Source organism: Martes martes (genome assembly GCF_963455335.1).
Source record: "Martes martes genome assembly, chromosome: 15".
NCBI classification, from domain to species: domain Eukaryota; kingdom Metazoa; phylum Chordata; class Mammalia; order Carnivora; family Mustelidae; genus Martes; species Martes martes.
In genome coordinates this window covers 3791591-3811046 of record NC_137903.1, presented here as the reverse complement: position 1 = coordinate 3811046, position 19456 = coordinate 3791591, and the positions used below count along the sequence as shown (strand labels likewise).

At 39.0% G+C, this 19456-nt stretch overlaps 2 protein-coding genes across 2 annotated transcripts; both read left to right on the top strand.

Moving 5' to 3' along the window:
* Window positions 1-634: 634 nt before the first annotated feature.
* LOC308355716 (olfactory receptor 6K3-like) lies at window positions 635-1582 on the top strand (the record flags this gene model as incomplete). Its single annotated transcript, XM_080824157.1, has 1 exon — window positions 635-1582. The coding sequence occupies one exon, from the start codon at window positions 635-637 to the stop codon at window positions 1580-1582; it is 948 nt and encodes a 315-aa protein (XP_080680283.1).
* A 9705-nt stretch (window positions 1583-11287) lies between these two features.
* Window positions 11288-12253, top strand: OR6K2 (olfactory receptor family 6 subfamily K member 2; the record flags this gene model as incomplete). The annotated part of the gene is made up of 1 exon (XM_080824152.1): window positions 11288-12253. The coding sequence occupies one exon, from the start codon at window positions 11288-11290 to the stop codon at window positions 12251-12253; it is 966 nt and encodes a 321-aa protein (XP_080680278.1).
* Between the last annotated feature and the right edge of the window lie 7203 nt (window positions 12254-19456).

Below are 19456 nucleotides of genomic sequence, written 5' to 3'. Positions count from 1 at the left end.
AGGGGAGAAAATCTTCAAGTAGTAGTGATCAGGAGTTTCTGTTGCAAAAGTATGGTCATGATAGAACAACTGAAACTTTCCATTGTTTTGCAGTTATCATGTCACTGACACGTAGGACAGAATGGTTTCTGTACATGGCAGTAGAGAAAGGATTCACACAGCAAGTAGTTGAGGAGTGAACAAGATCTGAACAAGATGTTAATATTACTCTTGGATAGCTGATTTAGGAAAGAAATGATAACGGATAGTGAGGGATGCCAGGGACTTTGAGACATTAATTCACTTAATACTCACAACTCTGATCACACCAACATATTTTCAACTACAGAAGAAGTTTCTGAGTCTTAGAGGTATTATGGAACAAGCCCATTATCATCCAAATAATAGGTGGCAGGATGAGAATTCAGGTTCGGTATGTTTGATCGGAACCCATGCTATTAATATTAATGCTATACTGTCTCCCAAATAAAAAGATTACAGATACAGGCAAGTCACTTGTTATTTTGAACCTGGGAAATGTCAAAACACAAAATACCAAGGAACAAACTAATATTTATGTTCACACTGCCTTGATTTTCTTCTCTGTTGGCAGGGTATAACCTCTCCCTCATTCACAGGTAGCTCTCCTGGGCATATGGAGAGTGCAAATCTATCCACAGTGACTGAATTTATCTTCACTGGGTTCTCCCAGCTCCAAGATGGCGGCCTTCTGTACTTTTTCCCTCTACTTTTCATCTACACCTTTATTGTCATTGGGAACCTATTGATCGTCTTTGCTGTGAGGCTGGACACCCGTCTCCACAACCCCATGTACAATTTCATCAGCATCTTCTCGTTTCTAGAGATCTGGTACACCACAGCCACCATCCCTAAGATGCTCTCCAACCTGGTCAACAGTCAAAAGACCATCTCTTTTATCGGTTGCCTCTTGCAGATGTATTTCTTCCATTCACTGGGAAACACTGAGGGAGCCTTGCTGACTGTCATGGCCATTGACAGGTACCTCGCCATCTGCAGCCCCCTCCGCTACCCGACCATCATGACCCCCCGATTGTGCGCACAGCTCTCTGCGGGCTCTTGTGTCTTTGGCTTCCTCATCCTTCTACCTGAGATTGTGTGGATTTCCACTCTGCCTTTCTGTGGCCCCAACCAAATCCACCAGATCTTCTGTGATTTCACACCATTATTACATTTAGCCTGCACAGATGCGTCGGTGATCTTAGTGCAAGATGTGATTCATGCTCTGGCCATTCTGATAACAGGCCTGATTATTTCTCTTTCTTACATCAGAATTGTCGTTGTGATCCTGGGGATCCCTTCAAGGGAGGGCCGTAAAAAGGCCTTCTCCACCTGTGCTTCCCATATTGCTGTCTTCCTGCTGTTTTTTGGCAGTGTGGCCCTCATGTATCTTAGATTCTCTGCCGTGTATACGCCGTTCTGGGATGCTGCCATCGCTCTGACCTTCTCTGTCTTTGCTCCCTTTTTCAATCCAATAATATACAGCCTGAGGAATAAGGATATGAAAGAAGCTATTAAGAAGCTCCTCTGCACTCACAAGATGTTTAATTTACTTGGTAGGTGATTTAGGCAGGAGTGCCCTGTATAAATGGAACTTTCTCACAAGATATAGACCCCCACAAACACTAGAACTTACAATAATTATGCAGTTAGTCCAAATTTCTTCTCCAAGTGCCGATGAGTAGACCGATGATTTTCTCTGAGGACTTACAGAGATGATCAACATATCAATTCTATTCCTTGTTTTTTAGGATCAGTGGACTGTTTTCTTTCCTGTATCTTCCATTTTGTTTGATTGAATTTTTTTTTTTTTTTTTTTAGAGAAAGAGAGAGCACAGGGGGAAGAAGAGCGGAGGCAGAGAGGGAGAGAAGCAGACTCCCCACGGAGTGCAGAGCTCCATGCTGGGCTCGATCTCACCACCCCAAGATCATGGCCCCATCTGAAACCAAGAGTCAGACACTTAACTGACTGAACCGCTTGGGACACCCCATGTTTGTTTGATTTTAACTTACTCTTTCACTTTAAAATGATTGATTATATAAATATTGATAATACAGATCTTGACTCTTGTGATACTATCTCTTTACCAAACTCCCAGTGACCTGATGGAACCCATGTAGCTCACTCCCCATGACACTAAGGTGACTAGTCCTACTTCTTTCAACAAGTCACCGGACATTAAGCAGAAGCAAGAGTTCCTGGTATCCAGAGCATAGAGTCTTTTTTCCTCTCTAGTCAGCCTTGCTGGTATTTTGAGATCTATGTGCTGGTGTTCTTGGCATGTGATGATGTCATGAACCCAGGCATCACAGACTGTATTTGGCATTATGTTAACTACTATAAAGAGAAGTTGAGTAAATCAGATGTCTGCCCATGAGAACTTACCACCTTATGTAGGATCAGTGTGAGAATGTTAAGACATAATAAATGCCTACATTTACATTTATAGCCAATGACATTTATTGATTATTTAATTAACCCTTCTAAGAAATTGTCTATTTTCTCTATCATATTTCTCTACCATATCAGTGCTAAGACATATAACTTGTGTAGCAGTTTTAATATGATACTATGTGACTTGGTAATAAATATTTTAGAACTCAAAATTATGTGCTAAAATCTATTGATGTTTCCACAAAGTACTTATACCAATTCAGTTTAAATATGGCAAAATATTTCACGCATTGGGTATAAAAATTATTTCTCTATTTTGAACCTCTATATTGTTTCCTTACTATTACCATTCTTATAAATGTGGCAAATATCACTTTTTTGCATAAAATTCTTTCCATTAAAAAAAAAACTTCTGTTTCAAGATGGATTTTAAGAAACTGACCTATTAAAGTAAAATGTGCAGATATGTTTATAGCTGTGGATAAAGGTACTGTTTTTGCAAAGGTTGCACTAGTAATGCATGAATGTGGTACTTTTAGTATAACTTTAATAGCAACTGATATGATTAAAGAAGAAGTCTGGTTATTCTGTGGAGCTGTCCTTTCTATCACTGACAAGTTGAAATTACAGTAGGACTACAATAGAGTGATAGATTTCAGTGGTAAATTGAGTTATTAGTCCTGGTTCTTCACATCCCTGGAATAGAAGAATAAGTCCACAAATTTGCAATGAGTGGATTCATGCTGGGTGGTCTATACTTCCCAGTCCCACAACTTTGGATAAGCCTTTTTAATTATTTGATGATTGGGATGTCCGTGGGCATTCCTGAGATCCAATCTGTGCCCTTGCAGTTGGATTTGCTCCCAGCAGCTGCTTCCCTCGCAGCGTTGGACCCATGAGTCCATGTGCCTGAGAATCCCTGGTCCGGAGAATGCGAGACACGTGGAACTGACCTGAACCCAACCTGCCCAAGCCTGGTGTCTGGAGCCCAGAACCAGAGCCCAGAGCCGGGAGTCCAGCCGAGACACGTGGAGCTGGCCTGTGAACCAGAGAATCCCTGGTTCAGAGAATGCGAGACACGTGGAGCTGGCCTGAACCCAACCTGTCTGGTGTCTGGAGCCCAGAACCAGAGCCCAGAGCCGGGAGTCCAGCCTAACTCCCCTTGTTGCAGGTGATGAACAGCCTCACGAGTGTGAGGCTAAATGATTATTGTTTTACTATCTGCTGTGCGTGGGCTTTGTTTGACATAGCACCAGCCTGGGATGGCAGAAATTTAATAACTAGTGCTTATTATCGCATCTTAAGATGTTCTTTTAGGTCGTAAGTATTTTAGAATTGTATTGCTAATTTTAGAAAAATGATTCTATTATTTTCAGAACGAATACTCACGTCAAATGTGTAGTTACTTAACCATGGTGCCTGGTTGTGTGTGTGTGTGTGTGTGTGTGTGTGTGTGTGTGTGTGTGTTTGAAATAAATTTTACACGTTAAAGGGATTTTTGATCATTTAGAGACAGAGCAGGTGCTAAAGACCTGAACCTGTGAGGGCAGGGGGTGGGGGAAAGAGATTTAGGAGAGTCGCTCTTTGGAAGTTACATTATCTTTCCTATACCGTTGTCTTCATCATTTCTGTGGCTTATCGTCATCCTGCACTTGAACAGTGAATGAAATTAAAGTCATAGCGTTAAAAATCTTTTAAGGCAGAATAAAAGTTCAATACAAAATAAGAAATGTACAAATAAAATGTACAAATGAAAATAAGAAATGTACAACATAGTGAAATGTTGTAGAGATTCTCCTTTTTTATTCTTATTGCTTGCTGGGTGTACAGAAGCAAAATGTCTTGTGTTAGTCCAAACATAGAATAAAATTCATATGAATTCTCTGTTATAGTCTCTAGCCAGAAACTGCTGTGTTCAGTAAATCGGTGTGTCTTTGTCTGAAGCCATAATCCCATTCCTTATTGCTTAATTTGGGCGAGAAAATCATTATACTTAAGGGAAAAGACTTCTTAAAAAAAAAAAAACAAGAAAAAATAAAACAGCAACAACAGATCTAGGTCAGTAATTTAAGAGAAGATAAGGCTCATATTGTAAGCCTCATAATTACATAAAGAGATGCTTGAACTCTTTATTGAGTCTCTGTGTTGGAGGGGGTGTGGACACAAAGAAACACACACACTCAGCTGCAAATATAAACTGGTGTAGACGTTCTGCAGAAAAATCTGGTAGAACTTAAATTACACTGAAGTGTGTCCTGTCTTAGTAATCCTCCTCCTAGGAGTGTGTCCCAAAGACATTCCACACTTGTTAATAAACCCACACATGCGAAGATGTTGTTTGGGTATTGGAAAGTTGGAAGCAGTCTGCAATCTATTATGGCTAAAAGGGATACCTAAAATATGCTGAATGAATACTTCAGAGAGTCATAGAGGTGTTAGATACCATAAACTTAATGAACACAAAGAAACATAAACAACTGAAAAATAATGCTAACTGAAAAAAAACAACAACAGTGCAATGAAATCAATTGAATACAATTGATGTGAACAGAAAGTCCATGTAGGTAAAACACAAATGCATCTTTTGTAAGAAAACATACATACAGAAGACATCTTAAAATTAAAGTTAAAATAAATCAAAATAGCTTTATAGGGAGAAAATAAGAGGAAGAATGAAAATAAAGGAAAACATATAAAAATACATTTCAATATACATTTAGATGTAATCCTCTCTTTTTTTTTAACAAGATGGATCACAGCCATTAGTGTTACATTTTCTGAGTTAAGTTTTCTGAGTTAACAATACATTTGTTTATGTCTCTCCAAGTCACAGCACAGAGATCTATGATTTCCACATAAAATAACTACAACATAATATTTTGTATCATGATTGTCCCTTCTGTTACTCATTTAATCCCTATTGCTGTAAATTTGAGTTTTTTAAATCACTTTTAATCATAAACAAGGCCATAGTATGAAACCACATATAAGTTTGCACATTGCAATATTGTTGTAAGATTAATTCTGGAAATATAACTGCAATATTCAATAGTATTCAGGATTTAAAAATGAAATAGATAATGCCAAATCACCATCCTAAGTACTGTAAAAATCTATATAACCTGCCACACTGAGGGCTTATATTTCAACACATTACCCCATGCAATGTATATTACTTGTTGTATTCTTTGCCAGCATAAGGAGACAAAACAAAACAAAATAAAGGAAGATGTACATTTATTTGAAAGTCACCAGAATAATTTATTTAACAATTTATTAATATGTAATAAACAGAGAAGCTCTTTTCTGTTGCCTCTTTAATTCCTAATTAGTATGTGTTGACATTTTTCTATTGAGACTTTTTTTTTAGAAAATTTAAAAAACATGTTAACATAAAAAACATATTACAATTTCATATAATTTACAAAAACAGTGTTTTTTTCAGTAAATCTAAGATGGCTGGAACTATATAAGTTTTTTAGACATGGCTTCATATACTATCTGAAGGCAACCATTATCTGAATTTAGAAAGATGGTACAGAATTAAATGTCATTGTGGGTTTCTAAGTAAATGTGTTTCTATGTAATAGTCAATGGCTTTCATGGAGTCTCATAAAATAAATGCAATGCTTAAAATCACGTAGGATTTTAAATTCCAAATTAATTTTCAGAGTAATATTTTGAAGTCAGAAGAGACACTGTTGGGTCAATTGTGCGAAACCTATTATTCTTCGCCCAACTCTGATAAGGAGGGTCTCACCGTAGAGATATTGGCAACAGTTTGCTAGGATTTCTGGGAGAGCTTTTGCTGATGGGCTCTCAGGCCACAATTTTCTGCCCTGATGCAGGACAAAGGATGCCTGGTACTTAGAGATCTACTTTGCAACCATAAGGAAAAGTCCAAGAGAATGACTTGTCAATTTGGGATCAAATAAGAAAGGAACATTCCTAACTGATAGCAAGTATAAGTTATTATTCAATTATGAAATAAGAATCAATAAGCAGTCATCTTTTGAAGTACAATGTTAGCATCAAGTTAAACTTGTCAATGTGACCATGCAATTTTTAGGAAAATACAATTCCCATGTAAAATATACTAAAACAAAAAAATGTAATTTCCTAAAAATTCAGATTTGGGTTTCAAATAGCTGTTTATAATAACAAAACTAGAACTTTTTATTTTTTTAAAGATTTTATTTATTTATTTGACAGACAGAGATCACAAGTTGGCAGAGAAGCACCAGGCAGAGAGAGAGGGGGAAGCAGGCTCCCTGCTGAGCAGAGACCCCCCCCATGCGGGGCTCAATTCCAGGACTCTGAGATCATGACCTGAGCCAAAGGAAGAGTCTTTAATCCACCGAGCCACCCAGGCGCCCCAAAACTAGAATTTTTTTAAAGAAGAGCTGCTTATTCCATAAAACAGGGAAGGAGAAATTCAAAGAGAGAATGGAATATCTTAAGGCCTAAAAGCAAGGTTGCATTTTCCTAAATTTGGCTTACTGTCCTGGAAATAAGTAATCAGGATGTAAGTTCAGATTTCGCTTTTTGTTTTCCACCAATCTCTTCCCCTTTGCTGTGTCAGCTTCCTTCAAATCTGAGTCTTGGATTTTCAGCATTTTGATTCAATTAAAAGCCAATCTCACCAGAAGTACCACAGAAAAAGGAAGTTTATAAAAATAATTTATTCCAAGGCCTCAGGCTCCTAGACTGTCTCATTGGTCCTGGATTGAAGTTCCCCAGAACTGGGGTTCTCCTAATTGCCAGGCTGAACTGTTTTTCCTAATTAGAGCCATTACGGGAATGCCTGTTTTCTTGTCTTAATTAGTTTATGTAAAATTCCCAAGAGATTCTATCTTCCTATTCAAGTTATGTTCAGAAAAAGATACACACATATGGGAGGGAGGGAGAGAGCTCTACAGGGAGTGTCAGATCTATATTTCATTGCCTGGTGAAGAAGATACAGTTTAGATGGAGGACTCGGGGTAGGGACATAGCACAAGAGCAAAGGAAGTTGATGGTGGGCCACATCAGGGTAGGGAAAGTTAGAGTCTTCATCTAGATTTGTCCAACTTTGGAAGCCAACAGCAGCAAGGTCAGTGAATTAACTAATTTTGGGGAACTGGAGATATCCGAAGGAAGAACGATCCACTGGCATAAGAATAGATAACCCAGTGTGCATGCAGATACCATGGATAACTCTTGAGAAGATTCTGAACAAAGAGGAGTTAGGAAAAATAATACTGTAGGACAAGTTAGTACAAAGCATAAATGTTTTAAATATTACAGTTTCCCAGGAAATGGGGCCAAGGCTCAAATGATGGCTTTAAAACCACAAAGGAGCCTTGTAATCGATTTCTGAAATGTTTTAGGAATCAGTGTTTCAGGAATCAGGTGAGATTTCCAGTTAGCTGTTTGATGTAAACGTCACTAATGTTTGCACTAGATTTACAATTACTAAGTTTTAGGTAGAGGAGAGTTCAGTGGGAAAAGTCTAATGGTTTTTCTTTCAGGGTTAGATCGTCCTTATCCCTTTTTTGACCTGACTGTATCTCTTTGGGAGATTAGGGAATTAGGTCTGGGTCTGCTGGGAGGCACCTTCTTCAACTAGTAGCTTGGTTCAATTTGTAAAACCCTTCCCTGACAGCCATAGTTAGAAGATGTGGTGACTACCACTGGGGAGATCAAGACTTACGGGGAAGATCAGATATGTACATGAAAAATCAAGAGAACCTAGAATAGGCATATATATGGTAGATATAGATGATAGATAGATGATCGATAATCATGAATAGAGAGAGATAAATAGATACTAGGTAGATAGTTAGACATAGTTATAGATAATCGATGGACAGATAGATGGTAGATGAGAGGTAGATCTAGCTCACAGGGAATAGGAAGAAAGTGATTCAAGACATGTGGGATTAACTTGTTGAAACTAGAAAAGACACACGTAGAAATTAGTGAGGGTTAAAAAAAGTTAGAGGTTGATGAGGATATTTCAGGTAGGAGAGATTTACTTTAAGATAATGTTAGGAGACCAGAAAATGAAACTGACGTGTTTGGAATAATTACAGGTTTACTGAACTGGGGATTGATGATTAATAATTTGCCATAACAACAGGAGATAAGGGTTTTTTTTTGTATAAATGACAAAAAAAATTCTGTACATTAAAGAAAGATGATGTAGTAGATGGTGTAGGAATTTGATGGGTCTTAATTACATAATCAGTGGACAAACACATCTGTAGCTAGTATAAGTAAGAAACTGTAATAAAATGCCCTTTTCTAATTCATACACAAGGCTAGAACCTAATGAATGGTAGACAACAAAGGGGGTTTACGACTTCCTGTTCCAGCGATTAAGAGAGTGTCATCCTAGAGGACTTGAGCTGTTACCTTTTTAAAGCAGAGACACCTCAGAAGAAGAGAATGGAGAGAAAGGGAAACTCACGTAGAGGACAGAAGGAGGTCACGTGTGTAAACTGATGATCTGACAAGACAGACTTTGAGGGAATGGAAGCTTGTATCTAAAAGTAAGACCTCCGGAAACTTGTTACCCTGCTGTAAGGCTTAGGAGTAGGCATCAGATTAGGTGCAGGCAATGAGGATAAAAGATACTGATGACAGAGCAAGAAAAAAGTTAAGTTAAGCATAATCGGATGGTTCATTGGGTTTGAGAAGTGAGGCCACGCTGGATAGAAAATGACTAATGCTGGTATCCAGATGAACAAAAGTAAGAAATTCACTAAGGGGCTCTGGTGGCGTGCTGTGGATGAGGATGGGGACACAATAAAAAAGTGTCACCGCCTGAGTCCTCGGCTTCAACGACAGGAATTTATTTTCTTTCGATTCTAGGAGCTAGGCGTCTGCGATCCACGTTTGGACAGAATTGCTTTCTTCTGAGGCCTTTCTCCATGGTTTGGATGTGACTGCCTTCTCCCTGAGTCTTCCTAAGGTCCTCCCTCGGAAGCCGTGTCCACATTTCCTCTCCTTAGATGTCCACTGGTCATATCCGATTAAGGTCTACCCTAGTGTCCTCATTTTGATTTCATTATCTCCTTAAGGACCCTTTCTCCAAGCAGAGTCACATTCTGAGGCTCCAGGGGTTAGAAATTCAACCTGTGAACTTTGGGAGGACAGAATTCAGCTTGTAACAGGTGGAGACAGCACGTTTGGGTGAAGGTGAGACCTCTAAGTGGGAGGGTTCTGAAGAAAATGTGGGGCTCAAGAAAGAGATGCAAAATAAGAATTCAGGAGTCACATTAGTTAATGAGAGTAGGAGGCCTATAGAAGTTGATAAACAATCTTGAATAAATAAGATCTCTTTGTAAAAAAATATGGAGTTAGAAACAAAGAACAAAGAAAGAAATTTAGGAGGTGGAATACAGAATAGCCAATGAGGGGAACCAGGGTACTGTGGTGGTGGGTATTAGGGAGGGCACAGATTGCATGGCACTGGGTGTGGTTCAAAAACAGTGAATACTGTTACACTGAAAAGAAATAAAAAATTTAAAAAATTTAAAAAAAAAGGCAGAAAGGGAAGGACTTTCAAAGATCAGGTGATTGAGCTTTGGAGGTTAGTGGCAATGAGGACAGAGGGAGGCCATTGAAATTTTAATCAGAAAGCCACTGATATACTTAAGAAAAGTCATATGGAGCATTGAGAACAGATCATTGAGTCAAAGGGATTCAGGAGGGAATGAAGGCAATAAATACATATTCACACATCAGGGGAAAATGATGTTGGTACAGAGGAGAGAAATCATCTGATAGAGACAGTACTTCTCTCTTAAGATAAGATTTGTGCACATTTGATAACAGGAATAAAAGAATCAAATAAATGATTCTGAAAAGGGAATAAATTAATAGGACCATATCCTGCAATGTGATGTTTCCATTGCATTCCATGAGCCTCCAGCCTCTCTCTCCACCCCAGCTCCCACTAGAGCAGCTCTGCGTTTATGGCTTCACGTAGTAACTTCTTATTAATTATGGCATTTGACCAAAGCCTTTTGGCAGAAAACATATTTGAGATCCATTTTCCTAGAAGAGGGAGGAGAGAAGGAACTGGAGAAGGTAGAATGGCCCATCCTTTTTTTTTTTTCTTTTAAGAAAAATAACATAAACATTGCTATCATTGGTCTCCTCTGAACATTCTCTGAATAATTATTGCTTATACACATTATGTATATTATATGAAGTATGGAGATAGAGGATATGTCAGAGACAGGGAAGGAAGAGGATGAAATTCACGAGTGATGGTTTGTCTTTGCCATTAAAATATTCAATTAAATTGCATGCCAAGAATCAGATGAGGAACTGGAAGCTTGAGGAAAGAATTCTGAAATCATTGTGGGGAGATCGTTAGGGAATCAGTAAGACTTGAATGAGGGGGAAAAACTCACCTACTGTTCCTTCACTGTCTTGTTTAGTTCTTTCTTTGTCTAAACACATGGTTTTAAAATGGGGTTCCCTTAACCAGTAGGATTAGAATCATCTAGAAATGTGTTAGGCATGCAAATTGTTTGGCCTTACCCCAGATCTACTGAATTAGAAACTCTCAGGATAGGGACCAGCAATTTGAGTTTTAACAATGCCTCCATATGGTTCTGAAGATGTGAAAATTAGGGAATCATCGGTTTAAAATATTGACTGTGCTTTGTGACTGGAGATGGTCCCATACTATAACTTTAGTTGTGACCATCTATGGAGTATGGACTATTTCCTTCTTCCTTTGTCTTTCTCCACATCCCCAGTACAGGGATCTACACAGAGCTGGCATTTGGTAAGCGTATTTACTCTCTCACCAATAGTAGACATCTCCTACAAGGTTGAGTGCACTGGGAGTTGGAAGTCCTTGTTTTCAACTAGAAAATGGAGAGCCCCAATCAAAGCACTAATCAGGAATTCATCTTCTCTGCCTTCCCTTATTCCCGGGAAGGTTCTGTCATCTGTTTCATTCCACTGCTCTTCATTTACACTTTCATTGTCTTTGGAAACCTGGTCATCATCACGGTGGTCCAGCTGAACGCTCACCTCCACACTCCCATGTACTTCTTCATCAGCACCCTTTCTTTCCTGGAGATCTGGTACACCACATCGACCATACCAAAGATGCTCAGCAGCCTGCTGAGTGAGAAGAAGAGCATTTCCTTGGATGGCTGTCTCCTGCAGATGTATTTCTTCCACTCCACTGGCATCAGTGAGGTTTGTCTCTTGACAGCTATGGCCTTTGACCGATACCTGGCCATCTGTAGCCCTCTTCATTATCCCACTATCATGACCCCGAGGCTGTGTGTCCAACTGACTTTGAGTTGCTGCATTTGTGGCTTTATCACACCCCTCCCTGAGATTGCCTGGATCTCCACACTGCCGTTTTGTGGCTCTAATCACCTTGAGCATATCTTCTGTGACTTCCTCCCTGTGCTACGCTTGGCTTGCATAGACCCACAAGCCATCGTCATGATTCAGGTAGTGGATATTGTCCATGCAGTGGAGATTATTATAGCCGTGATGCTCATTTTCATGTCCTATATTGGTATTGTGACTGTAATTCTACGCATTCGGTCAGCTGACGGCCGACGTAAGGCATTTTCCACGTGTGTTTCCCACCTCACTGTCTTTCTGCTCTTCTTTGGCAGTGTGGCCCTCATGTACCTACGCTTCTCTGCCACCTACTCCTTATTCTGGGATACAGTCATTGCTCTGGCCTTTGCAGTTTTGTCCCCCTTCTTTAACCCCATAATCTATAGTCTGAGGAATAAAGAAATAAAGGAAGCTATAAAAAAACACTGGGGTCAAGCTAAAATCTTTTTTCATAAGACCAAGGACCTCAAGTAAAACCTAATTATTGGAAGTCTACCTAGTTGTTGGTGACTTCTCATTCGCAGCTCTCAGTGATCTTTTCCCACCAGCTTTTACTGAAACTGGTCTTCCAGAGGTCACCAAGAACAAAATTCACTGAAAACTAAATGTAATAGTTTCCTTCACTCTTTATCTAACCTACATATGGTTGGATCTAACTTTGTTAAATCAGCTTCCTGCCACTCAATTCAGTCAAGATAAATTCATATTATGGAAATGATCTGGGTCAATATTTAATTTTAACATAGTCAAAACGTTTATCAGATATGGTAATTGAAAACTCATCTTCATAAGACAGAGTTCCCTCCGTGGTACCACTAATGGATATAGTTGAAAAATAACCCTAATTCCTAAATTAAGCATTCACTGTTTTTCTTTTTAATTTAAATTCAATTAGCCAGCATATAGTACATACTTAGTTTCAGAGGTAGTGTTCAATAACTTATCAGTTGTGAATAACACCCAGTATTCATTACTGATGAATATCTGTATAGATATGTTTCAGCAGGTTCTCCTACATGGCTCACCTGTTCCATTCACACCTTAGCAGTACTGTACAACATGAGTCCCATGTCTGGATCAGTAACAAGCCAAGGCCATCACAACTATAATGTGTGAAGTGAGTGGAGGCCGTTTGGCTCAAGACTCAATCAACTTCATTATTACTGGTAACGTAAGAAGCTAGGACCATGGTAGGCCTCTGCAATATTGACAGGGGAGGAAGCCTGACAAGACCATTGGCTGCGATTGTGCGGTAGTTAGACTATGGCAAAGAATCTTAGGTCAAGAAGATCACCGAATAATACTATAAACGCAAAAACAAAATTTAAAACTTGGTCTTAAAAAAATAAAGCAATATAACCATCAATGAATCAGTGCTTTTTTTTTTCCTTTGTGTTCAATGCAATTAAGGATATTGTGTGAATTAAGTGACATCATCAATAAACCCCATTGAATGAGTAAACCAGCACAGCCACGCTGCGTTCCAAATGTTCCAGCTGGCATCCACAGTACCGAATGACTCTTCTCTTTTCGCTTGGCTTTGAAGATGCTGGACTCTCCTTGTCCTATTTTGTTTGAGGGCTCTTTCTCTTGCTGAGTCTTCTTATACATGCTTCATAAAGGGTGATTTTCTCCAGGGCTCACACCCCAATTAAGATGTGACGAAGTGTAAATTTACATTTACTAAATTTACATTTAGTACATTTAGATTTACTACAATGTAAATGCTGGGAGATTTCCCCTCCCTCCTGGCCCACCCACACAAGTCCTATGATTGTCAGCCTCATTTTCCCATGACTGTGCCACAGCCATGCCCTCATCCTCACTCCTAAATCTTATGATACTAGATGGAAAGACAGGAGTAAGGGGGAAAGGCTGATAAGAAGAAGCTAATACGATCTAATAAAAATCTTAGATAGAGAAGGGAAGGTAAATCAGAGAAAATCAGAGAAAACTGAGGCTGAATTATTTCTTAAAATTTAGATCTGATCACTTTGTTACTTTGCTTAAAAACCTATGATTAAACCCACCCTACTCTGTGAATGGAATTTTACTAGATAACGTGTGTGTTTATGTGTGTGTGTGTGTGTGTGTGTGTGTGTATGTGTGTGTTGAGCAAAAACAGTTCCAAGCTAAGGGAAAAACAAAAGCAATGGAAACAGAAAAGAAAGTTTGTGGTGTGTTGACATTCATACATGACTTTCTTACTACGCCCTTAGTAAATGCATAGGATTAAGGAAATGTGTGGCTTCTGACTTGGTGAGCACAGGAGCACCTAACTCTTTCTTCTTAATGTTAGATGGATTTTATCAACAACTCTGCTGCATTTATTAATCATAGCTTTACTTCTAGTAATAAAATAACATTTTTATATTCACAACTGCAATTATATTTATCGATAATAACAAAAATACAATTTTCTCCTTATTGGGCATGGATTGTATATAAGATATTGTAATAAATGTCTCCTGTATATATGTTACTTGATAACAATCCTAAGCAATAGGTATTACTATCATTCTTACTGTACAAGTGAGGAAACCGTGACTTCTAAGGGTTAAGCGACTTGTCTGAGGCCATGCATTTAGGAAGAGGCTGGGCTGTGATTCTAACTCCATTCGCTTTTACTCCGAAAGCCCTGCACTTAACCGCTGTGCTACGTTCCTAACACTGTGCTGATATTCTTGAGAAAACAGAGAGGTGAGGAGGACTCTCTTCTCAGAGGCTATAGCATAGGCCATCCCCGAGGTTCTTGTTACTTCTATTGAAATAGCTCAGCTATTTCTTAAAAAAAACTTTAAAAATGCATCACTATATAGAGAGGAAAGTGCTAAGTGTTGAATGATAGTGGTATAAGGCCCGTTCTCTGATGGGCAGAAATTCACAGTCTGGGACAAGAGTTGACATCAGTTGACCCATGAGCTGGATCCGGATGAAGGGAGGTCTACACCCCTGCCCCTGTCCTCGTAACATGGGTCCTGCTTGTCTTCCCCTCTCAGGGGCTGCTCCAAGGACAGAGTCTTGACATGTTGATGAGGTGCTCACAGAATCTGGGCAGTATACACCACTGAACCCCATTAATGCCCCATATAAACTTTAAGACTCTGGTGATTGGGTGTGAGGATGCACGCATCCTGTGGTCACCCTAGACAACCTTGTATGCAAGTTCTCTTTGCTCATTAAACCTGCCATCTACCAATCTGGAGTGGCCTGCCTTTTTTTGGGTCTCTCACTGCCCTCCAAATATGGAGACTGGTTTCAGATTACACCTGGAAAGCTTCAGAAGAGCTTGTAAACCAACAAAAGGATGCTATAGAATTTATCCTGAATATGCGTTTTTTTTCCCCCAATACTTGGAATCTCAGAATAGGCCACATGGGCATGAAGGCCATGTCCCCCATCCTGGGCAACGTTCATGGCTTCACAGTTCCAATATGTGGCTGCTTCTTCTGTGAACCTGTGGATTTTTCTTCCACAATTATAAACCAACCTGCCACATTGTGGCCCAATATTTTCTATGTATCAGGCACTGATAGGATCTGGAAAAGAGTTTCCACTGGAGAACTGGAGAGAAACCTATGAAAGTACAATACAAAAAGTAATAACAAAATTCATTAAATCATAGCAGACACAGTATCCATTCTTGGTGAGTCAAGAAAAATTTCAAAGAGAAATTATATTTCTTCTGAGACGTGAAGAACCTTCACTGTTTCTTTGCATTGGTTATTTACCCATAGATCTCCACCCTGACTTAATTTAGGAGATTTCTTGACACAAACTAAGGACAGGCAGTAGACCACTTTTAAGGAATACCTTACTCTCTTTCATCCTCGATAATGGTGAGAGAGAATTTTTGCTGGGAGGACTAAAAGCTTCTTCCTATGTAGTGGAAGTATTTATTCCAAGTAAAACCAACAGATGACACATTCAGAAAGTAATTGGACGTAAATGAGCTTTAAAAAATTGTTCGCAATTAAACTTTTAACATTTAAAGTTATTTTTGCTCGTTCATTCTTTAATTTAGAAAAGATTTATCAAATGTCTATTTTCTATTTTTTGAAAGATTTTGTTTGTTTGTTTATTTAAAAGAAAAAGAGAGAGAGAGCGTGAGCAGGGGTGGGGCAGAGGGAGAGGGAGAAGCAGGTTCCCTGCTGAGCAGGAAACCCCATGTGGGACTTGATCCCAGGATCCTGAGATCATGACTTGAGCCAAAGTCCAGTGCTTAACAGACTGAGCCACCCAGGAGCCCGATTGTCTGCTACATAAGAATTGATTCTTGCACCTTGAGGTAGACATTCATCACAGGTCTAACCAGGGTGTTTTCCTCTTGATAGTAAGATATAATAAGATGACCAGAAAATCATTTCCTTTTGTTTTGAAGACTCTGGCTGTCCTTACCATTCTCTCTTTTTTTTAAATTTTATTTTTTCAGTGTTTTAAGATACATTGTTTATGTACCACACCCAGTGCTCCATGCAATAGGTGCCCTCCATAATGCCCACCACCAGGCTCACCCATCCCCTCACCACCCTCCCCTCCAAAACCCTCGGTTTGTTTCTCAGAGTCCACATTCTCATGCTTTGTCTCCCCTCACCTTTCTCCTAATGGCCCGGGTCACTTCCTTTTGTGTACACCCACATGACATCCACAGTGAGAAGTCTCATCTCTGGACAGTTTTTGAAAGACCATAAAACAGTACTAATTTTCTCCAAAGTCACCTCAGAAACAGAGCTGGAATTCTCTTCACTGATATTCCTCTGAATCCTACAACACTAATTCATCAAAGCGCAGTGTGACCTTTTATTGTTTCTGGAAAGCGGAGAAGATGATATATTGGAACTTTTGATGTAGACTTGAAAATGTCTCGTTTTTTAGTGACTGATTTACAAATGTCCTGGTTCAAGTGACTTATATTTGCAATAACAAACCATTCCTCCACCTTTTTGTTAGAAACCATTGTTTTCATGAGAAAAATCAAATGTTACTGATGTCAGTTTGCTTGTTGCATATATGTGTGTATATATGTACACATATACATATATATACATTTTGCATGCAGCCAACTGTAAGCACAGGGACCATTAGCATATTCTTATTATATATGTAATGTGAAAAGTGGGCCCTCTACTTTGTAATCTCCTCGAGAATAGGCATCTTGCTTTGTTCACCTCTATGCTCCCAATGTCTGTGAGAATTCTTTGTCCCTAGAGATGCTCAATAACAGTTTGCTGAAAGAATAAAGTTTTAGAATAGAGGTAGTCTATGTTTCTTGACAAATTACAAGTGATGAAAAAATTAAGTTGTAAAAAACTCGGACTATTCCCACATTCACCAGAGAAGGACAGGGGAGGGAGATAATGGGAAAGGCATGGTATCTGGTCTGTTTGCAGTTGCACATACAGCCAGTTGTAACAGTGGAATGAAGCCATGTCACAGACAATCCACATAAATTTCCATGACTGGCATAGATGTTAAATAGAACTTTCATTGACATTGTGGGACTCTAGTCCCTTAAATTTAAGAACTAAACTTCATAGTTTAATCATGGCTACGAAGGAGATAATACGTTCAGTCCTGCTCCTTGGCTCATCCTTTCCTTTATTTTAATGAGAAATAATATTTTTTAGTTGAACTCTTTTTTCCCTGAGTGGGGCCATGGCACTAAACTTGCTATTTTTTTAAGGTTTATGAGGATTTAGGCTTATATAGTTTCCTTCAGCACTGCTGTACTCAAAGAAAATTATTAGTGGATGGGAACATCAATCAATTACATGTGAGATTTTTAAATGATACGTTGCAAATCATTCTTTAAAAAATACAACCTTAGCTTTATGAGGAGTTATTCCAAAGCAGATACCAGACCTTTTCATTCTGATTTTCAAAATTAATGATTCAGAATAAAATGTATGGCTTGTAACTAAAATGTAAAGTGAGCCATATAACAATTCTATGAAATAGGTAGATTGGTCATTATTACCCCCATTATATACTTAACAAAATTAAAGGAAATTTCTAATGCTCATGTGGTTGTTTTTTTTTTTTTCCAATTTTTTATTTATTTTCAGCGTAACAGTATTCATTGTTTTTTCACCACACCCAGTGCTCCATGCAATCTGTGCCCTCCCTAATACCCACCACCTGGTTCCCCCACCCTCCCACCCCGCCCCTTCAAAACCCTCAGGTTGCTTTTCAGAGTCCATAGTCTCTCATGGTTCACCTCCCCTTCCAATTTCCCTCAACTCCCTTCTCCTCTCCATCTACCCTTGTCCTCTATATTATTTGTTATGCTCCACCAATAAGTGAAACCATATGATACTTGACTTTCTCTGTTTGACTTATTTCACTCAGCATAATCTCTTCCAGTCCTGTCCATGTTGCTACAAAAGTTGGGTATTCGTCCTTTCTGATGGAGGCATAATACTCCATAGTGTATATGGACCACATCTTCCTTATCCATTCATCCGTTGAAGGGCATCTTGGTTCTTTCCACAGTTTGGCGACCGTGGCCATTGCTGCTATAAACATTGGGGTACAAATGGCCCTTCTTTTCACTACATCTGTATCTTTGGGGTAAATACCCAGCAGTGCAATTGCAGGGTCATAGGGAAGATCTATTTTTAATTTCCTGAGGAATCTCCACACTGTTCTCCAAAGTGGCTGCACCAGTTTGCATTCCCACCAACAGTGTAAGAGGGTTCCCCTTTCTCCACATCCTCTCCAACACACGTTGTTTCCTGTCTTGCTAATTTTGGCCATTCTAACTGGTGTAAGGTGGTATCTCAATGTGGTTTTGATTTGAATCTCCCTGATGGCTAGTGATGATGAACATTTTTTCATGTGTCTGGTAGCCATTTGTATGTCTTCATTGGAGAAGTGTCTGTTCATATCTTCTGCCCATTTTTTAATATGATTATCTGTTTTGTGTGTGTTGAGTTTGAGGAGTTCTTTATAGATCCTGGATATCAACCTTTTATCTGTACTGTCATTTGCAAATATCTTCTCCCATTCTGTGGGTTGCCTCTTTGTTTTGATGACTGTTTCTTTTGCTGTGCAGAAGCTTTTTATCTTGATGAAGTCCCAGAAGTTCATCTTTGCCTTTGTTTCCTTCGCCTTTGGAGACATATCTTGAAAGAAGTTGCTGTGGCTGATATCAAAGAGGTTACTCCCTATGTTCTCCTCGAGGATTCTGATGGATTCCTGTCTCACGTTGAGGTCTTTTATCCATTTCGAGTTTATCTTTGTGTACGGTGTAAGAGAATGGTCAAGTTTCATTCTTCTACATATAGCTGTCCAGTTTTCCCAGCACCATTTATTGAAGAGACTGTCTTTTTTCCACTGGATATTTTTTCCTGTTTTGTCAAAGATTATTTGACCATAGAGTTGAGGGTCCATATCTGGGCTCTCTACTCTGTTCCACTGGTCCATGTGTCTGTTTTTATGCCAGTACCATGCTGTCTGGGTGATCACAGCTTTGTAGTAAAGCTTGAAATCAGGTAACGTGATGCCACCAGTTTTATTTTTGTTTTTCAACATTTCCTTAGCAATTCGGGGTCTCTTCTGATTCCATACAAATTTTAGTATTATTTGCTCCAGCTCTTTGAAAAATACTGGTGGAATTTTGATTGGAATGGCATTAAAAGTATAGATTGCTCTGGGCAGTATAGACATTTTAACGAT